Source organism: Mesoplodon densirostris, chromosome 1 (genome assembly GCF_025265405.1).
Source record: "Mesoplodon densirostris isolate mMesDen1 chromosome 1, mMesDen1 primary haplotype, whole genome shotgun sequence".
NCBI lineage: Eukaryota > Metazoa > Chordata > Mammalia > Artiodactyla > Ziphiidae > Mesoplodon > Mesoplodon densirostris.
This window is the reverse complement of record NC_082661.1, coordinates 31,943,774-31,970,351: the sequence shown is the minus strand read 5'-3', so window position 1 is coordinate 31,970,351 and position 26,578 is coordinate 31,943,774. Positions and strand designations below refer to the sequence as shown.

Sequence of the window (26,578 nt, the reverse complement as noted above, 5' to 3'; positions counted from 1 at the left end):
CAGGGAAGTCCCCAAAATGAGTTAATTTCCCCTAATATGTCCAGTAGAGGACAAACTGTGTATATATCTGGTTATATACAATAAAATATTATGCAACCATTAAAAATGTTTACAGCCTTTTAATGGCATGGAAAATGCTCTGATATAATGTTATATGAAAAGGGTAGGATATTTTAAAAACTGAATATGTATTATGATCTCAATAAACAAAAAAATATAAAATACATATTCATGGAAAGAAATACAAGAAGGAAATACTCCAAGATGTTATCAGTGGTTATCTCTAGATGATAACAGGTGATTTTTAATTTCTTCTTGACACTCTTCTGGAGGTTTCAATGTTTCTGTAGTGAGTACTCATTATTTTTATAATCATGGAGAATAAATTATATATAATCATAGAGAATAGTAAAAGTATAGTTTCTTCAAAAATAAATGGCAGGGCCTCCCTGGTGGCGCAGTGGTTAAGAGTCCGCCTGCCGATGCAGGGGATACGGGTTCGTGCCCCGGTCTGGGAGGATCCCATATGCCGCGGAGCGGCTGGGCCCGTGAGCCATGGCCGCTGGGCCTGCGCATCCGGAGCCTGTGCTCCGCAACGGGAGAGGCCACAACAGTGAGAGGCCCACATACCGCAAAAAGAAAAAAATAAATAAATAAATAAATAAATAAATAAATAAATGGCAATATTTTAAATGTATGTGAGGAGTTTGCAAGCATGCATGAGAAAATGCTTAGGCTGTAATGTTTAATGAAAAAGGGAGAAATAAAAGAAAGTATATGGTATGATAATAACTACGTCAAAATATTGGCTTGGCCAAAAAGTTCGTTCAGGTTTTTCCGTATGGAAAAACGAACTTTTTCCATATTCCAAAATATTGCATTGGCCAACTAAGTTTTTTGTCCAACCCAATATATCCACAGGAAAAAGAGTGAAAGAAATACCCAATATGTAAACACTGGTAGGATGAGTGATTTATTTTCTTTTAATCCTTCTCTATAATTTCCTATTTTTCTAAAAAGAGCAAAACTAATGTTAGTTTTTTCCTTTGTATAATCTTTAACCCTCAGTGTTCTTGATGAGGGAAGTCATTTACACCTGTCCTACCTGAATTACTGGCTTAGTTTCTACCAAGAATTAAATCACTACACTGTTTTAAATCTGTAATACTACTTGGCCAACACCCTCTAAAATTCCAGTCATAGCACAGTTTGCTAGATCTCAAAGTAACTTCAAAGAGAGTGACAAAGGGAATTCCCTGGTGGTCCAGTGGGTAAGACTCCGCGCTCCCAATGCAGGGGGCCCAGGTTCAATCCCTGGTCGGGGAACTAGATCCCATATGCATGCCGCAACTAAGAAGCCCGCACGCTGCAACTAAGACCCAGTGCAGCCTAAATGAATAAATAAATATTAAAAAAACAAAACAAAGAGAGTGACAGAAAATTTCTCTTAAAGGACTTTGTCAATTGTTAAGTACAGCTCAGTTCAACATTTCTGAGCACTTGTTTCTGTCTGGCCCCATGCTTGAGGTTAGGTATAAAAAAATAAATAAAAACACAGACATCCCTCAAGAAGGTCCCAGTCAAATAAGAGGTAAAGAGGCTGACCTTGCCTGTTTAGCTAAAATTCAAGAGGGGCTGAGACAAAATAAATTTCCTGAGAAAGAAACTAACCAAGTCATCAATATTTACTCAAGTTATACTTTGAGTCTCAAGATAGCAAATGAGAGACCTAATTTTGCTCCCATAGCTCCAAAAAAAACAAACTCAGCCACTAGAATTCCTATTTCTAGTATCACACTAGGCCCTTGATTTAGTATTTTCTAACTGCAAACAACTCGCTAGTAAGAACTACCACTTTTTCTCTGCTATGGCAGCCACTTTACATAGATTCTTTCTCATCTTTACAACCATGAAACATGGGCATTACAATTACCATTTTACAAACAAGAAAATTGAAATTCAGCAAGATTAAGTTATTTGCCAAGAAAATATGAAGGGTTTAAATGTCATACATGACCAAATTAGAGAAACTAACCACATTGGATCCTTCTGCTTACTCTAGAAATCCAAGAGCCTCCACCCCTTTCTCTAGTGGGGCGATAGTACAGAGATCACCACTGAGGTTCCATAGACAAGTTCGCTTTCTTGGCTAAACCAAAGCTTGGACCAGTAAAAGACAAAAATTAAATGAAATTCTTAGTAATGTTCCCTAGTGATTCTACAAGCAAAAATCACATTCCTAAAGCCCTGTCACTGTCTCCCTGCCTTCAGCACCTGTCTGATAAGGTGTTTCTTCTTTGCCGACTCTGGCATATTGTGAACATGTTGGAACAATTCTCTTAGTGCCTCTCCCGTACGCTGCTGGGTCTCCTCCTGAAGAAGGCAGGAATCTTGCCGGTTCCATTTCTGAGATCTTGTCACTTGGAAGGAGCTGGTATGACACGAAGCTATCAGATCAAGATCATCCTATGGAAAATTTAAAAGAAAAGTGAATTAATATATCCTGCCAGCTTTGTTTCCAGATTCCCACCACACTGGAACAAAAAAAGGGGAGATGTGGGAAACATGGTATACTCTTACACGTAGGAACAAGAAAAATCTAAATACTATCATCAGATAAAGAGAAACCTACAATTACAGACTATATCAACAGCCCACTCCCATGACCTGCCCAGAAAACCTAAATTCATTTAGAATACTGTCACCAAAAATTATATTTATATAATAGTCCAGTTTTCAAAGCATCTTTTAATCTCATGTAATTTTCATTGGTATCCTATGAGTTAAGCAGTGAAAGTATATTATTCCCATTTCATTGAAGAAGAAATTGAAGTTAAGCTATAAGTTTAAAATCATCTAAAAAATCATCTAGATACTAAAGTGACAGACCCATCTTAGAGACCAAGTACACTGGTTCTTGGCTGGTGCTCACATGACAGTATGTGATAACTACACAGCAGTGGTAGAGGAACAAAAACAACTCTCTAAGAAAAACCATACTCCAGGTAAACTAGCTGAAAAAAATACTGTTTTCCTGGTCACACCAAATATTTGCTGAATGAGGTAGAAACCAACAGGAGCAGAAAAAAAAGCATAAGATGACAGCTTAAGTCTCCAATCAAGACAGACTAAAGGGGCTTCCCTGGTGGTGCAGTGGTTGAGAGTCCGCCTGCCGATGCAGGGGACACGGGTTCGTGCCCCAGTCCGCCATGGCCGCTGAGCCTGCGCGTCCAGAGCCTGTGCTCTGCAACGGGAGAGGCCACAACAGTGAGAGGCCCGCGTACCAAAAAAAAAAAAAAAAAAACTCCACTAATCTTAACTAGCTCTCTCCTTGTTTGGGCTAAGAGCAATTTCCTATTCTTACCTTTGATGCTTGCGTTCTGGAACCCAAATAGTGCAATCTGGCACATTCCCGAATATAAGCAGGAGCCTGGGCAGGATATAAAAGAAAAATAAGACAAATGGTTAGCAGAATCTAAAATTCTTTCAGGTCATAAGGACAGTGGTTCTTAAAATGATCTGACTGGCAGATTACTCTGGAAAAACAAAAGATCCTCAAAATACCCTATTTCATAGTTTCCTTTCTCTTGCCACCAAAAAGATAGCTCAACAAATCCAACAGGAAAACTGTGAGAAGACACTACTGTAGTTTTAAAAATCATATATGGCACATGTGTGTGTATATATATAATTTTTTTCAAATGAGCCACAACAGACATTTGTAGTAATGTTTATATTTGACAGAAACTACCCCCAAATCCTTACAAATTTCAAGTGGTCCCTAAATCACATTTTAGAATCACTGTATAGAAAATACCATTTAGAATTACTATGGAGTAACAACAGACAAGGAGGAATTTAGCTTATTGGTATACTACCCGGAATCCTGTGATAAGTATCCTGATACAGTCCTAGTAGAAGTGTAAATAATGCAACCACTATGAAAGAGAATTTGGCAGCATCTAAAAAAATTACATTTTCATTTACCCTTTAAATCAGAAATTTCACTTCTGAAAATCTATCCTGAAGATATTACTCTAGAAATACAAAACATACTTGCATAAGATTAATCAAAATATTAGACACAACCGAAATGTCTATTAATAGGAGGATGGTTAAATAAACTTTTATACATCCATACAACACAGTACTATGCAGTCATTAAAAATGAGAGAAGGGAGGGAGGGAAGAAACACTTTACGAACTGGTATGAGTGATTTCCAGGATCTGCTGTTGAGTGAGAAAAGTTACAGAGCAGTGTATAAAGCACTTGTGTAAGAAAGAAGAGGAAATAAAAATATACACACATATACACAATAATTTGTTTTTACAAAAAGAAACACAAAGAAAATACTAAGAGAATAAACCAGAAAACAATGAAAATGGTTAGGGAAAGGACTGAAATTTCTCTAAATATACCTTTTTGTGTAGTTTTGACTTTTTAACCATATAAATATACCAGAGGTTCAAAAAATAAAATTAAATCTAAAAGGAAAAGAGGCAAACACTAAACCTGTACAACAACAACAAAAAATCTATCTGTATAACAAATTGAAAAAAAAAAAGGGACTTCCCTGGTGGTCCAGTGGCTAAGACGCCATGCTCCCAGTGCAGGGGGCCAGGTTCAATCCCTGGTCAGCGAACTAGATCCCACATGCCGAAACTAAGAGTTCGCATGCCGCAATTAAAGATCTCACATGCTGCAACTAAAGATCCCGCGTGCCGCAATGAAGTTCCCGCGCGTCATAACTAAGATCTGGCACAGCCAGATAAGTAAATAAATAATTTTTTAAAATGATAACATAAGCACAGAGAAAGGAATTATTCCACCTAACTTTTGAAAACTGTATTCTGACTATACAACCTTAGTGAGATACATTCAAGGGAAAAGGAACTGTAAGGAAATCCTAAACTTCCATCAACAGATTTACAGAAGTTTATTGTTAGTAGTAATAGTTGTATTATTTTGAAATTAATTATTATATTGTAGGATAAAGCAACTAACATATATAAATGCTATTAAAATCTGTAATTTACAATGTAAAAATTTACATTTATACAAATATAAAGTAAAAGAAGTCAAGAAAAAGCTCTGTAGTGTTAAATCTGAATTGGAAATACTAATATGAACTAATGATTTCTTTTTAAAAAAATTTTAATTCTACTTCCTTGCCCTCAAAGAGCCTAGAAGCAATGACACCCAAGGAACAATCAGTACGTATACCCAGTGTCAGTGGAAGAAACTAGGGCTCCTTGAAGAAAATAATTGATTCCAGGCCCAGAGCAGAGCAAGTATAAAGTAAACTGGGGACATTTATGCCAGGATGGAAACACTCAAAGACTAATGCAGTCCTATCAAAAAGACACAGCAGGAAGCAGCTTACAAGGGCTATCACAGGCCAAATTTGGTACAATTTGAATATCAAAATTAACAACTGAAATTGACTAACACTTTGAATAACTAAAAATCCATGAATCTACAGAGACTCATAATAAAAGAGACTAAGAGAGAGAAGGAAAGCTCTTCTCCAAAGAAGAAAGTCAGCTAATAAAGATTAATAATATAATTAGAAAATCACTGTTTTGTGATACACAATATAGTTATACTGTCCAGCAAGATTATCAGTGGATGCTAAACCATTATATTAGGTAATTGCCCTGCAGGTTACTTACTACTTGCAAAGGGGAAAATGTACCTTTATAATTGAGAGATGTGGCAAGTAGCAAAATTAGCATTACTGAGAGTAAGACAATCTACATTCTGTGCCTCCTAATGTGATGCAATATGATGTATACAAACATCACCTATGAATCTTTGCCAAAAATGCTTAACCTGAATCTAATCAAGCCTCTAAACCTAACTTGTGGTTTACAGGAACTACATAGAAAGGGATAAAGGAACAAGTTAAATAACCTTGAAAAAACAGTAAGACAAATTTAAAATGTGGAATATTCTACAACACAGTAGGCCTGAATGCTTTAACAAATCAATGACATGAAGACAAAGGGTAGTGATTATTCCAGATTAAAAGTGACATAATAATCAAAAGCAATACATAAGCCTTGATCAGTTTATGTTTTGTTTTTTTTTACATCTTTATTGGAGCATAATTGCTTTACAATGGTGTGTTAGTTTCTGCTGTACAACAAAGTAAATCAGCTATATGTATCCATATATCCCCATATCTCCTCCCTCTTGCATCTCCCTCCCACCCTCCCTATCCCACCCCTCTAGGTAGTCACAAGGCACCGAGCTGATCTCCCTGGGCTATGCGGCTGCTTCCCACTAGCTATCTATTTTACATTTGGTAGTGTATATATGTCGAGTTTATGTTTCTTATTTTTTTTAATAAATTTATTTATTTATTTATTTTGGCTGTATTGGGTCTTTGTTGCTGTGCGCAGGCTTTCTCTAGTTGCGGCATGTGGGCTTTCTCTAGTTGCGGCGAGTGGCGGCTACTTTTTGTTGCAGTGCGTGGGCTTCTCAACGCTATGGCTTCTCTTGTTGTGGAGCACGGGCTCTAGGTGCGCGGGCTTCAGTAACTGTGGCACGCAGGCTCAGTAGTTATGGCTCGTAGGCTCTAGAGTGCAGGCTCAGTAGTTGTGGTGCACGGGATTAGTTGCTCTGCAGCGTGTGGGATCTTACTGGACCAGGGCTCAAACCCGTGTCCCCTGCATTGGTGGTGGATTCTTAACCACTGCGTCACCAGGGAAGTCCAAGTTTACGTTTTTTAAAAAAGCAGCTATGAAATATATTCTTGGGACAACTGGGGAATTTAAATATGAACTGAATATTAGCTGATGTGAAATTCTTTTAAATCTTCTTAGATGTGATAACAATACTGTGACTATTAGGAGAATATTCGTATTCTTAGGAGATGCATGCTTAAGTATTAAAGGACAAAATATCATGATGTCAGTGGTTCAGGCAAAAAAAAAAAAAGAAAGCATGAATATATAGAGGACTTCCCTGGTGGTGCAGTGGTTAAGAATCCGCCTGCTGACACAGGGGCACGTGTTTGAGCCCTGGCCCGGAAGGATCCCACATGCCACGGAGCAACTAAGCCTGTGCGTCACAACTACTGAGCCTACACTCTAGAGCCCGTGAGCAGCAACTACTGAGCCTGCGTGCCTAGAGCCCATGTTCCGCAACAAGAGAAGCCACTGCAATGAGGAGCCCTCACACAGCCATGAAGAGCAGTCCCCGCTCGCCGCAGCTAGAGAAAGCCTGCACGTAGCAACGAAGACCCTATGCAGCCAAAAATCAATCAATCAATTAATTAATTAATTTAAAAAATATATATATAGAGAGAGAGAGATAAAGCAAATATGGCAAATGGTGGCATTTGTTGAATCTGAGAGTTATTTGTTTCACTCTTTCAACTTTTCTCTATATTTGAAAAACTTCACAATGAAGTTTTCAAAAAAGAGCCTCATGACAAGGACATTATGTTATCTATAGTTTAATTTTTACCTTGGTAAATTATAAAGCTGAGCCAAAGGAAATTTCCTCCAAACAAGAATATGACAGCCCACATCACCTATTCTATAACTTCATTTAAAAACAAAACAGGGGGGCCTCCCTGGTGGCGCAAGTGGTTGAGAGTCCGCCTGCCGATGCAGGGGATGCGGGTTCGTGCCCCGGTCTGGGAGGATCCCATATGCCGCAGAGCGGCTGGGCCCGTGAGCCATGGCCGCTGGGCCTGCGCATCCGGAGCCTGTGCTCCGCAACGGGAGAGGCCACAACAGTGAGAGGCCCGCATACCGCAAAAAACAAACAAACAAACAAACAAACAAACAAAACAGGGCCTCCCTGGTGGCGCAGTGGTTGAGAGTCCGCCTGCCGATGCAGGGGATACGGGTTCGTGCCCCGGTCTGGGAGGATCCCATATGCCGCGGAGTGGCTGGGCCCGTGAGCCATGGCCGGTGGGCCTGCGCGTCCGGAGCCTGTGCTCCGCAACGGGAGAGGCCACAACAGTGAGAGGCCCACATACCGCAAAAAGGAAAAAAAAAAAAAAACCTCTGCCCCAAAAATACTATTAGCTGAAGGGATACTCAGAAAGGGAGCCAGAAGCAGACAGGTTTAAATGAAAATCTGAGTGTCCGAGGTATTTTACAGTTCATAGGACTTCCCAGATAAAATGGGAATTGGCCTCAACTATATATGCATCATAATTCCCTAGGAAAAGATGTGGTGACTCCTATTGAAAAGAGAGAAAACCAGACTAGATCAGATGGACTGGTAATAGTAGAGGATAGAACTATAAATACTTAGGAATAATTTTAGAGAAAAAAAATTCAAAGAACACAGAATGAGGCAACATAGAATCTGAGGATTAGGAGGTAAACCGTCCACCCAAGGAAGCCTGAGAACAAGAAAAAGACAACAAAGGGACTTCCCTGGTGGTCCAGTGGGTAAGACTCCATGCTCCCAATGCAGGGGGCCCAGGTTTGATCCCTGGTCAGGGAACTAGATCCTGCATGCATGCCGCAACTAAGAGTCCACATGCTACAACTAAGAAGCCCACACACCGCAACTAAGAAGCCCACATGCTGCAACTAAAAGATCCCACACGCAGCAACAAAGATCCTGAGTGCTGCAACTAAGACCCGGCGCAGCCTAAATAAATAAATGAATAAATTTTTTTAAATTTATTAAAATAAAAAGGAAGACAACAAAGCACAAGAAGAACAAATCTGGGGTAAAGTAGGACCTCAGAATAAGTATAGAGCACACAGAACAATCAACCATTTTTCATCCAGGAACAGCTCAAGGAAGAACCTACTCAGCCAAAGTGGTGAAGCAGATGCCCACAAGGACAATGGTTCTGACTCAAATCCAAAGAGAAAAGTCCTGAGACTAAAATAAATCTCAAAAAAAAAAAAAAGACATTCTTTGTCTCCTTTAGAGATAAACAGAGGCTCAAAGAGTGCTCACACTAGCCTGGAAACAAAGGTAAATAGCAAATAAGAATCAAAACCCCAAAGATGAGGAGCTAAAAGAGGGATCTATGGAAGAGAAAGGAAGAGTAAAAATAGAGAATGTCTGAAACAATCTAATAATTAGAACTTGTACCAAGCCAAATTACATCTAGAAGACTGTACTCATGTTTTATCTCTAAGGTTTGTACAATCTGTATTCTCAAGATCCTCCACAGTGATATGTTATCTGACATAGTAAAAGGGACTTTGCTGGTGTGATTAAGTTAAAGACCTTGCAATGGGGAGAGTATCCTAGGCTATCCAGGCAGGTCCACTATAATCACATGGGTCCTTAGAAGCAGAGAACCTTTCCCAGCTGTGATTAGAAGGAAACATTACTATGGAAGAAGGATCAGAAAGATACAACATTGCTATCCTTGAAGATGGAGGTAGGGGACTATGAACCAAGGAATGTGGGCAACCTCTAGAAGTTGGAAAAGGCAAGTAAACAGATTTTCCCCTAGAACATCCAGAAAGGATTGCATCCCTGCCAACACCTTAATTTTAGCCCAGTGAGACTCATGTCAGACTTCTGACCTACAGAACTGTAAGATAACAAATCTGTGTTGTTTTAAGTCACTTTAAAAAGATCCTTCACAGTGAAGTACAACTTCATTGCATATTTGAATTGTACTGGACAATAGGCAAGAGAGAATGGGCTCTACAGGTAAACAGATCAGAAGGTGGAAAAGCTAGAAACCATGAGATTCAATGAGATCTGTGAGAACCCACCTCTCTTTCAACTTGTGAGTGGTGGGCTATGAAAAGTTAATCTCATATCAGTGGTAACAAGAGAACTCAACAAAAGGAGAGTTCTATTAGGAACTGCACCTAGAAATTCCCCATCTTGATTCACAACTACTGTCAGTTAATTGCACTCTCCATACACACAACTCCTCTCAACTTATTCCTATAAATCCATGCTTTGGAACTAGCTCTTCCCCTAAATGAGAAGTATATAAAGAACTGGTTTGAAAGATCTTTGTTCATCATTAAAAACCATTCTTTTTCCTGTTGTCCTATGTCTACTGCTCTAATTCACTTACCTAGATCTTGACTTCTAATTGACCATAATCTTTGACTTCGGCACCTAAGCCCCAGATACAGCCCTGACCCTTTGTTTTACAGCCTACTAAATCAAAGATTCTGATCTGTCATTTCTAAACTCTGGACTTTGGATCACTTGCCATTCTGTAGTGGGTAAATCCTAGGGTGGCCTCCATGTTCACATTCTGCATAATTCCCTCTTCCTGAGTGTGAATGGACGTGTGACTTGCTTCTAACCAATAGGATATTGGTGACTGAATGTTGCTCCTGTGATGATCAGGTTATATAATATGGCTAAAGTGATGGGATGGCACAACTGTGATTAAATTATGATATATACATTTATAATACATTATGTATATAAAATATGTATTATATATAAGATATATATAAAATATATCTTCATCTGAATCTTGTTAGCACATACTAGAGAGACTCTCCTGTTGGCCTTGCAGAATCAAGCTACTATAAAGTAAGAAGAGAGATAAATTGAAGGAAAAACTATGTTAAACAAAAAGGAACCAAAACTAGCCAGAGCAACTAGGCAAGAAAAAGAAATAAAAGACAGCCAAATTGGAAAGGAGTAACATTAACTCTGTTCAGAGATGATATGATCTTATATGTAGAAAACTCTAAGGATTTCAAAGAAAAATTGTTAGAACTGATAAACAAATTCAAAAAAGTAGCAGGATAAAAAGTCAACACACAAAAATCAGTTGTATTTCTATACACTAATAATGAACAATCCAAAAAGGAAATTAAGAAAACAATTACATTTACAATAGCATCAAAAAGAATAAAATACTTAGGAATTAACCAAGGAGATGAAAGATTTGTACAATGAAAACTACAAAACATTGCCGAAAAAAATTAAAGTCAACATAAATAAATGGAAAGACATCCCCTGTTCATGGATTGGAAGACTTAATAATGTTAAAATGTCAATACTACCCAAAATAATCTACTGCAATCCCTATCAAAATCCCAACGACAGTTTTTGTAGAAATAGAAAAATCAGGACTTCCCTGGTGGCGTAGTAGTTAAGAATCCACCTGCCAATGCAGGGGACATGGGTTCGAGCCCTGGTCCCAGAAGATCCCACATGCCGCGGAGTAACTAAGCCCATGCACCAAAACTACTGAGCCTGTGCTCTAGAGCCCGCAAGCCACAACTATGGAGCCCACATGTCACAACTACTGAAGCCCGAGCACCTATAGCCTGTGCTCCGCAACAAGAGAAGCCACCGCAATAAGAAGCCCACGCACCGCAACGAAGAGTAGACCCCGCTTGCCACAACTAGAGAAAGCCCACGCACAGCAACAAAGACCCAATGCAGCCATAAATAAATAAATATATAAATAAATTTATATATTAAAAAAAGGAAATAGAAAAATTCATCCTAAAATTCGTATGGAATCTCAAGGGACCCCAAATAGCTAAAACAATCTTGAAAAAGAACAATGTTAGAGGACTCACATTTCCTTATTTCAAAACTTACTACAAAGCCACAGTAATCAAAACAGTATAGTGCTGGCATAAAGACAAACATATAGACCAACTGAATAGAATAGAGTCCAGAGATAAACCCTCAAATATACGGATTTTCAACAAGAGTGGCAAGACTATTCAATGGGGAAAGGACAGTTTTTTCAACAAATGATGTTGGGAAAACTGGATATCCACATGTGAAAGGATGAAGTTGGACCACTACCTAATACCATATACAAAAATTACCCAGAATAGATAAATGTAAGATGTAAAACAATAAAACTCTTAAAAGAAAGTAAAGGGCAAAGGCTTCACAGCATTGGATTTGGCAATGATTTCTTGCATATGACACCAAAGGCACAGGCAACAAAAGACAAAATAGACAAATGGGACTTCATAAGAATTTTTAAATTTTGTGCAGCAAGACACTATCAACAGAGTAAAAGGCAATCCACAGAATGGGAGGAAATATTTGCACATCATAAATCTGGTAAGGGATTAATATCTAGAATATAGAAAGAACACCTGCAACTCAATAACAAAAAAGCAAACAACCCGGGCTTCCCTGGTGGCGCAGTGGTTGAGAGTCCGCCTGCCGATGCAGGGGACACGGGTTCGTGCCCCGGTCCGGGAAGATCCCACATGCCATGGAGCGGCTGGGCCCGTGAGCCATGGCCGCTGAGCCTGCGCGTCCGGAGCCTGTGCTCCGCAACGGGGAGAGGCCACAGCAGTGAGAGGCCCGCGTACCGCAAAAAAAAAAAAAAAAAAAAAAGCAAACAACCCAATTCAAACATGGGCGGGAATTCCTTGCCGGTCCAGTGGTTAGGACTTGGTACTTTCACTGCTGTGGCCTGGGTCCAATCCCTGGTCAGGGAACTAAGATCCCACAAGCCGCATGGTGCAGCCAAAAAAAAACGGGCAAAGGACTTGAATAGACATTTCTCCAAAGAAGATACGCAAATAAACAACAAGCACATGAAAAGATGTTCAACATCACATCACTAATCATTAGGAAAATGCAGATTGAAACTACAATGAGTTTACCACGTCACAACCATTAACACAGCTATAATCAAAAAAATCCCCAAAACAAAATAACAAGTGTTGGTGAGGATGCAAAGTAATGGGAACCCTTGTGCCTTGTTGGTGAGAAGGTAAAATGGCGCAGCAACTATGGAAAACAGTATGGCAGTTCTGTTAGAATTACCATATGATCCAGCAATTCCACTTCTGGGTATAGAGTCATACCTCAGGATCCAAGGTTACTGGTTCCAGGATTTCCCCATGGATACCAAAATCCACAGATACTCAAGTCCCTTATATAAAATGGCACAGTATTTGCATATAACCTATACACATCTTCCTGTATACTTTAAATCATCTGTAGATTACTTATAATACCTAATACAATGTAAATGCTATGTAAATAGTTGTAAATACAATGTAAGTGATATATAAATAGTTGCTGGTGTGCAGCAAATTCAAATTTTGCCTTTTGGAACTTTCAAGAATTTTTTTTTCCAAATATTTTTTATCTGCCATTGAATCTGGTTGAATCTGTGGATGGGGAACCCACAGATACAGAGAGCCAACTATATACACAAAAGAATTAAAAACAGAGTCTAGAAGACATATTGTACATCCATGTTCAGAGAAGCATTATTCACAAAAATTAAACGTGGAGGCAACCCAAGTGTCCTCAACAGATGAATGGATAAGCAAAATGTGGTATGTACAGTGAATGAAATGTCAGCCTTAAAAAGGAAGGAAATTCTGACAAATGCTACAACACAGATGAACCTTGAAGACATTATGCTAAAGGAAATAAGCCAATCACTAAAACTGATTGATTCCACTTTTATGACATACTTAAAGTGGTCAAAATCATATAGACAGAAAGTAGAATGGTGGTTGCCAGGGCCAAGGGGGAGGGATGAATGGGGAGTTATGTTTAATGGGTATAGTGTTTCAGTTTTGCAAGATGAAAAGAGTTCTGGTGATGGATGATGGTGATGGATTACATAATAATATGAAAGTAATTAATGCCACTGGCCTGTACATATATAGTAAATGTTGTCATATGTATTTTACCACAATTTTTTTTTTAATTGAAGAAAGACAAAAAAAGGAACCAGAACTGAGTGGTCTTAAAAATTCTCAGCCTTTCCAGATGGCAAAAGATGCTAAAATTAAGAAATTCACCATCAGGAAAGTATACTCTAAAGAAAAGGCCAAGGATGTAACTATGCAACTTTTTGCTAAAAATCTTAGAAACATCGAAAGGTCAGAATATTCAGTTACACAAAGGGCCCTTTCAAAGAGTAAAAGGTATGCCTACCAGATCCTCTCAATCCAACCAGAGGGCCTCTAGGAAGCTTAAAGTTTTGTCCCTCAGCCTTCTCAGCAAGAGTCCAAGAAAGAGATGGGTTTATCTTTAAATTTATCTTCTGAGTGAATCCCACTAAAATCCAGAGACCCACTAAGTTATTGAGAAAATCATGTTGACAGACACACTGCTAGTTTGTACTAAAAAGGACAATAAGTACAAGATGAAAGGAGGCTGTCAAAATTCTACTGGCAGGAAGCCGACAGGATAAAAGTACTCTGCTTCCAACATCTGCTGTCTTTCAAGAAAAAGGATGACTCGGGCATGGAGCCAACTGCCCAGCGGGTGGAGCCCTACTCAGCTTCTAGGTACCTCCATATTCTTCCCCACCTTAGTTGTTCCCTCTGAGTTTTACCACTGTCCCATCTGGTTTCCAGTTCCAGTCAGGGCCTTTCTTATCTAGTCATCTTTATAGCCCTCTCAGGATCCCACCGTGTTCCATCCTCCTTGTCCTGTCACTACCCAAATCCCATTCGTTACCTACCTTAAAAAGTTTCTGAGAGTGTTTAATCATAAAAGTCATCCCATTGTTTAACTTTGTGATATTCTCTTGAAGGTCATTTGCAGTGACCTATTCAGAGCAAAAGAAACCAAAAAAGGGAGATGAAAAGCTGGGAAGTAGAAGGCAGATACTCCCATTTACTTATCCGTAAGCTAATTCTTTCAAACATATGATAGTTTCTATCCCCAAGAAAGCTGACTCTAATACAACATTTAATTCTGGAAAGTTTTTTTGGTTCAGCAGGTTTCCACTGGAGATGACATAATCTAGGAAGAACCATGTGTCCCTGAAGTGACCAGGAAATCCTTGAGAACCAATCTTCATTTCCTAATTCTGCCTGAGAATCAGACATACATGCAGAATTACTAAAGAAGATCTACCCTGGGAAAAGGGGAAAGAAGAATAGAATCTGTACCAATCACCAAGGACATTGCTCTCTAGAGAAACTACAGTTTCTCCAAAGAGGAAAGAGAACTGTCGCTACTAATTGATATCAGAGGTGACATCTGTTTCTTAAAAACACAGTCAGATGGTCACTGATTACCTTCTCTTGTTTCCCCTGCCTTTTTTTTAGGCACTTCAGCATATCTACTATCCCAAAGCCTGCATCCTCAACATGTATCTTTGTTACTTAACGTTTGCTTATACTAAGACCTCTCTCACAGGCTTCTCTTTACAGTCAATGCTTCTCTTTACAGTCATAGATCACTCACTCCTTTTCAGTCTCAGTGAGCTGGTTCTAAAATTCTTTCACTATGAGGCTTTATCTCCTTAACATAGACAAATGTCGGTGTGTCTTTTTCTTCTCACACACCTCCCCCTCATCAACCTTTCTCTGGGCAGAAGCTCTTCCTGGCCCAGAGGTTTATATTATTTTTTCACTAGTTGCTTTATATTATTTTTTCACTAGTTGCTTGTTAGGCAAAACACAGAGAGGTCTTACACAACCTCTCTCCTTTATCTTCCTTTTCTCATTTCCTATAATCCCCAAAATCTTTTATAAGTCACTATATCCTATCTATTTCTATTATCTTCCCAACAATCCTGTCAGGTAAGTGGAAAAGGTGCTATTATGCCCAGCTTACAGAGGAGGAGCCTACGCATAGAAAGAGGAAGGACAAAGTTAACAGCGGCTTCCAACCCAGTTATCCTGCAAAGTTCGCAGCTTCCAACCCAGTTATCCTGACTCTAATTCCATCACACAGTAAAACCTATTTTATGAATGGACAGGAATATGAAGCTACGTGCTTCCAGGCCAAGAATTAGTTCAAAAGCCTTTAGATAATGTACTTCTCGTGTAAGTCACTAAGAAGGCCATGGTCTCAGTAATAAGAAGCATATTCAGCTTTATTTAAGGAGAGTATATCTATAGGATATAGAAAAGTTACAACAAGGCAGGATTGCTCTCTGTGTCATCTTATCTAAAAGCTCAGTGACACTATCCTGTAAGATCATACAGCTCTATTCTAAATTTATACCATTCAGTCTTCAGAAATCAATTTGATTTCCCAAGAAGGCTTTCATGTTAAGAAGGAATTTACATTGACCAGCCAAAATCAGTATTCTAGTTTATTTAGTAGCTATATTTTCCACTAAGAATTTCCACTAATAAATTGCTAATCAGGTTTGTCAAGAGATTGACTTATAAGCAAGATTAACAGGAATTGGCCCCCTCAGGTTTAATAACTCTTAAATGAACTAATAAAGGAAGTTCCTAGCCTTGTAAAGCTGAAGACTAGACCTTGGGCCCTTGATAACCTCACCAAGGTACAGCCATAGGACGAGGGCCAGCCCAAGGAAACCAAGCAGTCTTTCCTTTTTCCCTCAACACTTACATTTTTTGGCCACAAGACATGGGGCGCAAACATAAGGGCAAGGTTATAGGCAGACATCTTATTCTTGTCTTGTTTCTTTGCTGTCTGGTACAGGAGATCAAGCAATAACTTCAGCAAGTTACGATTGGGTGGAGGGAGAATGAGGAAGAGCAACTGAAGAGCCTCAATTTGCCGCTCTTTATCTGGTACATTGGTCTTGTTTCCTTTATCATCAAACTGCATCAAATCTTGAGGACAAAAGAGATGATTGCAAAGGAGGGAGAAAATACAAGCAAGAAAAAAAATCAATGCTCCTACTATTTATTATAATCAAAGAAAGAAAAAAAAGAATCAAGCATAAATCAAGATTATAGCAAAATATAATAACAAAATAACGTCAATACAACTCAATAATAAAAAGACAAAAACCCAATCAAAAATGGGCAAAAGACTTAAATAAACATTCCTCCAAAGAAGATATACAAGTGGCCAGTAAACATTTGTATACTCAGTATCATTAGCTATCAGAGAAATGTAAATCAAAACCAAAATGAGATACTACTTCATAACCGGAGGTGTGGCTATAGTCAAAAAGACTGACAATAACAAGTGTTGCCAAGAATGCTGAGAAAATTAAACTCTCCTACACTGCTGGTGGGAATGTTAAATGGTGTGACCACTTTGGAAAACTGTTTGGCAGTTCCTCAAAAAGTTAAACATGGAGTTACCATATGACTTAGCAATCCCATTCCTAGGTATATACTCAAGAGAAATGAAAACATGTCCACACATATCTTTAATAATGCCACCCCCTTCACATTTCCTCACCAAGATATTTTACTGCTAAAAAAATATGAGAGTGAATTATGCCCTGATAACAGGATGATCCAGGCAGCTCCTTATGGAGTCAGAATCATTGTTTCTCCCCTAACAAGCTACACAGGTTATCAATAAAAACAGTCCCCTAGATAATCAGAATTTCAAAAGACACTGAAAACCATTTGGGTATAATTCATATAGACCTGAAAATGATAACAACATGTTGTTGAAACTGTTTAACTTCAAAATTAATTCCAGGTTTAGGAAATGCAGATAATATTTCTAGAAACTGTTCCCTGTTAATATGAAATTGAAAACAAAAATCCCTCCCAGTTATCAGCAAGGGGTACCAAACGATACACCTGTGCCACACCTCAGTATGATATCAAAGAACAGTGAATCATGGGGTGGTGGAGGGGCGGTTTCAGATACTGCACTAAATAAACTCAACAGGAAAGCAAACAGAACAAGCATTCTTCATGTTAACCCTTATAAAAAGAACCTATCAATATTTCCCATATCTTTTTCAAATATCCAACAACTTTATTTCTCCCCCAAAATAACTGTAAAGTTATGTAACACTCTAGTAATATTTTGTCATTTGTATCATCTAAACTGTTCCTGAAAGTGATTTTAAAAAATCTAATCTTATTAGATTTTAGAAATTCAAAACTCGGTTATTTTAAGTAGTAAAAATTATTCAAAAGAAAAAAATCTTCTATTTATTTTCCTTAAAATTAGAAGCAAGAGTAGAAGACTCAAGGGTAGAAAACTGAGTAAATGTAGTATGGATGTTGATGCTGTGTGCACTTAGAGCCTATCACAGCATAACAGCTGTGCAATTTAAGAATGAATAACACAAGCATAAAGGAGAAAGAGGAAACTATTTATGAGCTGAAAATGGAACATTCTCCAAAACACAGTAAATGAAAAAAGCGAACCACAGAACCATGTGTATAACACCCTACCATTACATAAAAAGAGAGAAAAAGAATATATGTAGGTGTTTGTAAGTGTCTAAAATATCTCTGTAAGGATACATTAGAAATCAATAGCATTGGTTCCCTCTGGGAAGAAAAACTGACTGCTGGGAACAGGGGTGGGAAAGAAGCTTTTCACTGTATACTCTTTGAACCTTTTGAAATTTAATTCATGTGAATGTATTGCCTGTTTAGAAAACAAGTAAAATTATTTCTAAGAAGCAAATTTCCAAGAGTAGAGATGATCTCAACTGAGGCATATTAATACTTAGCAAAAGCCTCAAACTAAGGCAAATATACAAAACTGTGACTACTGATTTGGGTAATTGATTTGGGTGTGTCAATCAATCCAGTGAAAAGCATACATTAACTAAGCAACTAAAATGTTCACAGCACAATGCTAGGATCCATCAGGAATACAAAAATAGGTAAAACCCAGACTTTATCTTCAAAGAAGTTTATTCAACAAAAAAAAATTTTGACCAAATCAACCATAACTAGCCAATGCTTATGAGTATTCAGAGAGCCCAGAAATATCATGAAGTCTTAAACAATATTAACAGAAGCATTGCTGTGGGTTACAAACAACAGAATATTCCAGAAGACTACTAAATTGAAAGAAATGTATTCACATCTCTTTCTCACCTCCTATACTCACCAGCAATTTTGAGGTGTGCATGGAAATGTTTATGTGTCAGCAGGGGCTCAGGTAACTCTCCTAGAAACATCTTCAGCAAGGTAGCAACATCATTTGAGTGAAACTCCCCTGATTCCAAGTCGATATCAGTTCCAGTATTGAGAGCATCCCTTAAAATCTGCTGTCGGACACTATTCCCTGGTACTCTAAACAAACCCTCTACTCTCAAGTCTGTTCAGCATGGAAGAGAAACAGAGGACATGAAAAAGGAAATAAAAAGAGGAATTATGATTAAAATAAGTCATCTAAAAGACTACTTTATACTTGAAAGGAGGTTTTTGTCTTTCTTCCCAGATTAGTTTAGAACCTACTGGCCCCTGAGGAAACATATCTGAACATCCCTGGGCACCCAGAGATCTCCCAGACTGAGAGGTGGTCCACCCAGGAGTCACTGAACCTCCTGAGGCACACCTGGAAACTGAATTTAACCTTTTTTTTTTTTTTTTAATTTTCTGTTGAAATATAGTTGATTTACAGTGTTGTGTTAGTTCTAGGTGTACAGCAAAGTAAGATATATATATATATTCTTTTTTAGATTCTTTCCATTATAGGTTATTACAAGATATTGAGTATAGTTCCCTGTGCTATACAGTAGGTCCTTGTTGGTTATCTATTTTATATATAGTAGTGTGTATATTGTTAATCCCAAACTCCTAATTTATCCCTCCCCACTCCCTGAATTTAACCTTAATAGTCAGAATGGGCTTGAAAAATAAGTTGGAAGAAAGCCAAATCTCCCCGAAGGCCCCTTCCCGCGGGTCATCTCAGACTTTGTTGGAGGGGCCAAGTTCATCTGTGGGGGTTCATTGCTCCTGTAAAACAGTTTCCCAGCCTAAAATGAATCTAGAGTCTGCGCTGCCCCAGGAATTAAAACTCTAACCTATCAGACCACCTTTCAGTCTAAGAGATTCCTAGAAGCTCAGGGTCATCCCAACTAAACGATTCTTCCCTCCCACCTATATTCTAAACTAATCTAAGGGGATAAAAAAGATGAGACATACTGTTTTGGTTTGACCTGGAAGAAGCATGAGAGTTCATGTTTTCAACTTAGGTCCATATTTCTTTGTATAACCCCCTAATTCAGGGGTCCAAGTTCAAATGCCTACAAGGCCAGGCTGGTAACAGTAAATGAACGAACAGGAACCCTAACAAACTGAGGAGCACCTACCTGTGCTCCAGCTGACTGTGTCCAAGTGGCAACAGGGCCCAAGGATGCTAGATCTTCCTATTTTTTCCTATTATCCAAAGAAGTTGAAAACCTGGACTGTTTCCATTTTAAAAGACTGACAACTAATTTTATTTATTTATTTATTTTTGCGGTACGCGGGCCTCTCCCGTTGTGGCCTCTCCCATTGCGGAGCACAGGCTCCGGACGCGCAGGCTCAGCGGCCATGGCTCACGGGCCCAGCCGCTCCGCGGCATGTGGGATCCTCCCGGACCGGGGCACGAACCCGTGTCCCCTGCATCGGCAGGCGGACTCTCAACCACTGCGCCACCAGGGAAGCTCAGTAATTTTATTTTTAATTAATCCTTTGCCAAACAAACAAAATATGAATATAGATGACTTAAACTCTTAGGCTGTCAGTTTGCAACCTCTGCTCTAGCTCCTAGCACAATGTCCCATATAGAATAAGACATAAATAAGTGTTAGTGTCAAATTTATCAAGACATCACATAAAGCCACACATTTCATATACACTCAGCTCTGCCAAACACTTGGAGCGATGTCATAACCAGTGTGACTACTAAAAAAGTGAAAAAGGAATTAAGTGAAGAGTGTATTTTAATCAGAGAATTCTAGAGATGAAAAGTATCTTTGGCGATAAATTATGCTCCCTGAAGTAAATGTTATAAAGGAGCAACGTATTTTTATAGAAGAAATGTCTCTCTCAGTCAAGGGGAAATTGTGATTTCATAGACACTATCTAATGTATATATATCTTTGAGAGTATAAAACAAATCAATACATGAGATGAAATTTAAAAAGAAATATATTTAGAAACATACCACCTGAAATTATCATTGATTAGTGTCTTTGTTGATGGTTAATTGTCACCTACCAATTGCTAACTCAAGGATGTTAGTTCCCAGTAGAAAACTGACAATTCTTCATTAATAAAGAATGATAAAATTTCAAGTAGTCTTACTTTTGTGTAGATATTCAATCAGTTGGTATATATGGGCAATGCCTTCCTCTGTCAGTGGGGATCCAAATATTACTCCTTTTTCTGAAAAAAAAACATACAATAGAACAAGGCTATATTTTCCACAAATAGTACAAAATCAGTATACTTAAAATCAGCATACCTCTCAAGTATGTTATGTTACAGTTTAGCAAGTATTTTCACAGGGTCAGTAAACAAAAACCTTAAAGGTGGAAGTGTACCAGAAAATGTAATCAGAAAACTCTCAATCAACTCTCTGCGAGTTTAATCTTAGATGGTAGGTTCCTTGAAGGCAAAGACCATCTTCTTATTTAAGTAACAATACCTAGAATATTGATATGTAATTTAAAAACAAACAAAAAATATAACTTAGACCCATGATTGTCAGAGCATGACAGATTATCCACTAGAGTTGGTATAGGGTCTGATCTGTTATAATGCTTAAACTTCTTTTGCTGCCCTTAGGATTTCCTAATATTTAAAAAAAAAAGGGGCTTCCTTGGTGGCTCAGTGGTTAAGAATCTGCCTGCCAATGCAAGGGACATGGGTTCGAGCCCTGGCCCGGGAAGATCCCACATGCCGTGGAGCAACTAAGCCCGTGTGCCACAACTACTAAGCCTGAGCTCTAGAGCCCGCAAGCCACAACTACTGAGCCCACGTGCCACAACGACTGAAGCCTGCGTGCCTAGAGCCCGTACTCCGCAACAAGAGAAGCCACCGCAATGAGAAGCCTGCACACCGCAACAAAGAGTAGCCCCCGCTCACTGCAACTAGAGAAAGCCCGCGCACAGCAATGAAGACCCAACACAGCCAAAAATAAAAAATACATAAATAAATTTATTTTAAAAAATAAATTAATTAAAAAAATAAGAAAACAAAATAGTACCTCTTTAACATCTTATCAAAAGCAGTGTTAATAGTCATAATTTATTAGATATATCACTAATAACATTTCTGAGAAGGCTTTTTTTGGGTGATTCATAGGTATTTGCCTTATCAAAGCATTCCATGGAATGAAAACATTTGAGAACTACTGCAATAAAAAAATGTTCAAACTTTCTTTAGTGTACTCACCAGCTGTGAAACTTTGTATCTTTAATATTATTTTAGTATAGTATTAATAGGGCATGAAAATCAAGGTGCCCCTGATAACTACCTAATCATGTTATCTCTTGGGGACTGATATATATGCTTTAATTTATCTAGATCGTTTTATAATTTTTATTAATATTACTTAAGGTTTTACTACTCATGTAAATGAAAAATGACAAAAAGTGCTTTATAATAATAGAAACTCCTCCATGAACATGCAGATGTTCAGAATGAAGCCCAGGGAGCAGCTGAGACCTGCCCCCTTCACAGATACATCTCCTACCCTTTCGCTTGAGAGACATTAGAGACCGGAAGAATCCTGATGCCGGGCCGGCCCCACCAGGCAACTTAAGGTCCACTTCTCCCATCAGCTGAGCCAACTCAGTTCCAGGCAAGTCGATGAGCCTTGTGATATTGCTGACCACCAGCTCGGTGAACACCTCAGGTTTCTCATGTCGGAGTTTCTCCACAAAAAAGTCAGGATTGAAGATAATGGGCTGACTTCGAAGGGAAGAGTCATTGCAGATAACAAAATTGCAGATGGCATCACTGAAAACATGAAACAGAAGAATCTTTGGGGGTATCATTTTTAATATGTGTTTCTCATTCCCTCTCAGCCATACAATTATTCATTCTTTCTGTGGGCTAATCTACAGACTGGTCTTTTGAAAACCTAATCCTCAATCTGCGGACTGCATAAAAGAAGACAATTTGGGCTTGTTGCTGTTTAGGTTATATCCACCTAGATACTTAGAATTTTAGTTTAAAGAAAAGACACCAAATAGCCTCTATGATATGACCTGAATTTGCCTCTTAATTTTAGGCATTCACTGCAAGAAGATAGAGATCCTTACAGCCTCCTGAGTCTAAGAGTATATTAGAACTGGCAGTCACATTAAACCACTTTCCTTATTAAAACAGTCAAACCCTAAACTATTACCATTAAATTCTTGTAAAACATCAGACCTGCAGCTGTTCCCCCTAACACAGCAATGGGTAATCATTAAATTAAGGCCTTCCTGGGAGTACAGCCAGCACTGTATGGTATTTCCCATCCAGTGATTAACTGCTGACAGTAACACAGGCTTGTCGCAAATGCCACAGAAACCACGTGACAGTGAGCATGAGACTACTGAAGAGCTAAGACTATATCTAAACAGTATAGTAGACATTTTGAAAACATTTACTCTACCCTTAGGATTCTTTGGTTCCTGGGTCCCTACACAGGCAGGTGTTTCCTTCTAATCAGTCCCCTTCAACTGAGCCAGGCGCTTTGGATTCTGTTCCTCATAACCAAAAAGCCTTCACTAGAATGGAAGGCACTTACAGGTACATAAAATAGATATTAATTCAGCCTTGCCAAGGTTCAGAAATGGGTTTTATTTTAAAATCCTTCATTCTGGATGGCTCTGGCCCATCGTCTAAGTCCAAACTTTGCTCAGACAGGTTCTTCCTCTCTAAGGCACTTGAAAAAATTCTGTATTTTGCTTCTCATTTTACTCTTCTATCACTAATACTCAGCAGTTATGTTCTGTTGGCCCCTGATCTTAGCTGGTTTTCCACTCCTAAATTATTTGGGCTATACTTCTAGCAAAGCTCCTCTGACTCTCAGAAATATTTTCTTCCCTATTGTTTTCTAATTTTAACATGTTACATATAAGAACTGTATTATTCCATCTCTTGTAGCAGACACATCACCACTTGTTTGTATCCATTATCAATCATCTCTAATGGCTTATTCTAATTTTCATTATATAAACAGCCATCTATTATACAACCAATGAGTAAATATAACACAAGCCAGAAAGGACAAGTCATCACATCTGTAAGACAAAGCCGAAATCCACCTGACTCAATCAAACATTCCCACAATAAAAACAATCACAACTTAAAAGTTTCCACAACACCCTAGGTACCAAAGCACTGTTCCAGGAAAAATGATATCTCTAAACATTAAATATAACTAATCTTTAACACACTTTGCCAATACTACATGGACCTTTTTTTATTTTCTGGCCACACCACATGGCATGAGGGATCTTAGCTCCCCTGCAGTGGAAGCGCGGAGTCTTAACCACTGCACCGCCAAGGGAAGTCCTACATGGATCACTTTTAACATGGTATAATGAAAACAAGGCATGGGTAAATTTCAAAGTTCATCTCTACTTCCCTGAAAAGTTATTATATAATTTTATTCAACAGCCCAAATCTTCAGTTGGTGGCTACTAAATTTCTTTTCTCTAAAATGATAACATAAGAATTTACATAAAAATTTAAAATTATGAATGTGTATTCTCAAGCCAAAAAGTCATTAAAGAAAGAAAACTTAAAATGCTGTTTCCTCAACCTTTTTATATACTAAGGTTATTTTTCCTGTATAAATTTTTCCTGTATAAATTCCTGTATAATTTTTCCTGTATAATGATTGGCAAATGATTATAATACAAGCCAAATAAAATCAAAAGCAATTTCATCCTAAGCATTGACAAAGCCTTTTTTTTAATGTCAGCTTATTTCAGTCAAGAAATTAGAGTCAATAGACAACTATTACTAATAATCACTGCCAATGAGAAATTACTACTCTACTGAGAGAGCCAGAAAATCATGAAATGGGTTAGCACCGAAAAGAGTCTTATAATTTATCATATCTAAGCTTTTATGGATGTCACATCCCTTTTAATTCTGAAAAACAGAATTCAGATCAAATTAATTCTACATATAAATGTACATGAATAGCATCCATTATATTCCTAAAGTAGAAACACATACATACATATAACCTCCAGATCTTTAGTTTATTAATATCCAGAGTAAGACTCAGTTGAGATTCCAAAACTTATATCACAGTTGACCTTCAGGCACTAAACTGGATCAAATAGACAAGTAGAAAGGAGCCAGAAGCACAAAACCCTACTACATCGTTTCTCAACAGAATCCCTTCTACCTTGCGGTCTGCTCCCTCCTAAATAGGTAGAATAGGTAGGAGAATAAATAAGTTCAAGGCTGCCCCTACCTATTCACAAGGAATACAAGAAAGAGACACCTTAGGAGTCCTAATACACAAGTAACAAACAAGCAATCTCAGTTTCTTTTCCCCTTCTGCTTTTTCTCCCCTTCCCTCCCATAATCATTCACTTTTGTTTTGTCTCACTTTAATTTCTTTAACCTAGTTCTTTTTTTTTTTTTCCTCTCCTTCACTTTTTCTGAGTGGAGCATGTGGTAAGACAAAAAGTAAGAGTGAGAAATGGTTAAAAAAAGGAAGTAAAATGGAAGATAAGAGATGGAAAAGACAGATATAGTAGGTTATGTTTTTAAATTATCCCCATATCACAAAGTCCGCTAATCTCTTTCCATGGAATACATAGTACCACAATATAAAGCTGAGAATATCACAGAACATGGTCAAGAACTTAAGAGAAAGGCTAAAGAAAAAGAAAAATACTATTTTTAAGCAAAAACAACTTCCTCCTCTACAGTATCTAATTTTAAAACAAACTCTAAGTTTGCTCAAGTTTAAGAAAAAAAATTAATTTCTTACATAAATGCTGAAAGCTTCTGATGAGGCATTGGTAAATCGAAGAGACAGGAAAAAAGCTTTCTCCTTGTTTGTTGTAACAAAGAAACCCTCCTTTCCCTTCCCCATCACAGCCTACACAAATTCCAGACATGTTAGAGGACACAAGGGCACATTATGGGGCCTGAAAGGCAGTACTTATTAGGACTCTAAGCACTCATCTGCAAGTAGGAACAAAACAGAAATTAAAAACTGGACCAAGTGAATTGTATTTGCCAACACATAGATGAAATGCAAGAGAAGTCTCCCATCACACTGAAAGTTGCATTAGACAAAACAATCACACAATATAAACAGTATAAGGACAAGCAGTTTTATAATATAAAAGGAAGGGTGATCCCTACCTCACGTCATACACAAAAAATAAATTTCAGACAGAATAAAGATCCAAATATGAAAAGCCAAATTTTTTATTTTTATTGGAGTATAGTTGCTTTACAATGTTGTGTTAGTTTCTGCTGTACAGCAAAGTGAACCAGTTATACATGTACATATATCCATTCTTGTTTAGATTCCCTTCCAAAAAAGTCAAACTTTAAAAAGAATAAATTAATGAGCAGAAGAAAGATTTCTTAAACATGACATAAAATGCACAATCCACAAAGAAAAGACTGAAACATTTAACTATATTAAAATTGTAAATGTCTGTTCAACAAATAACATTATAAACAAAGTTCTCAAAAAATGAAGTCACAGTGCCTCTGGAGAGAGGAACTGGATGAAAGAACAGGAGTGGGAGAGAAACTTTTCACTGTATCCTTTTTTGTATTTTCTGGATTTTTGACTCGTGAACATACTACCCATTCATAATAAATAAATAAGTAACAAATAAATGTAAAACTTTAAAAGTAATAATAAAAGACAAGCCATAAACTGAAAAAAAATTTGTTATGCATATAAAGGATTAGTATTCAGAATTTATCAATGTACCTAAAATTTATAAGAAAAATACACTCAAAGAAAATTAGTCAAAAGATATAACCAAGTAATTCATAGAAGAGGGGTCTAAATGACTAATAAACATGAACAGAA

The 26,578-nt window shown here is 37.9% G+C and overlaps 1 protein-coding gene across 1 annotated transcript in view; it reads right to left on the bottom strand.

The window, feature by feature from the left end:
• Positions 1-26,578, bottom strand: part of ARHGAP19 (Rho GTPase activating protein 19) — a 58,077-nt gene that overhangs the window by 14,521 nt on the left and 16,978 nt on the right. Inside the window, exons 2-8 of the mRNA XM_060101484.1 lie at positions 22,256-22,521; positions 20,863-20,943; positions 18,677-18,886; positions 16,241-16,467; positions 14,388-14,474; positions 3,365-3,430; positions 2,275-2,466 (exon numbers count right to left, since the gene is read on the bottom strand). Of these exons, the coding sequence (XP_059957467.1) occupies positions 2,275-2,466; positions 3,365-3,430; positions 14,388-14,474; positions 16,241-16,467; positions 18,677-18,886; positions 20,863-20,943; positions 22,256-22,521 (1,129 nt within the window). The remainder of the gene's footprint in view (positions 1-2,274; positions 2,467-3,364; positions 3,431-14,387; positions 14,475-16,240; positions 16,468-18,676; positions 18,887-20,862; positions 20,944-22,255; positions 22,522-26,578) is intronic.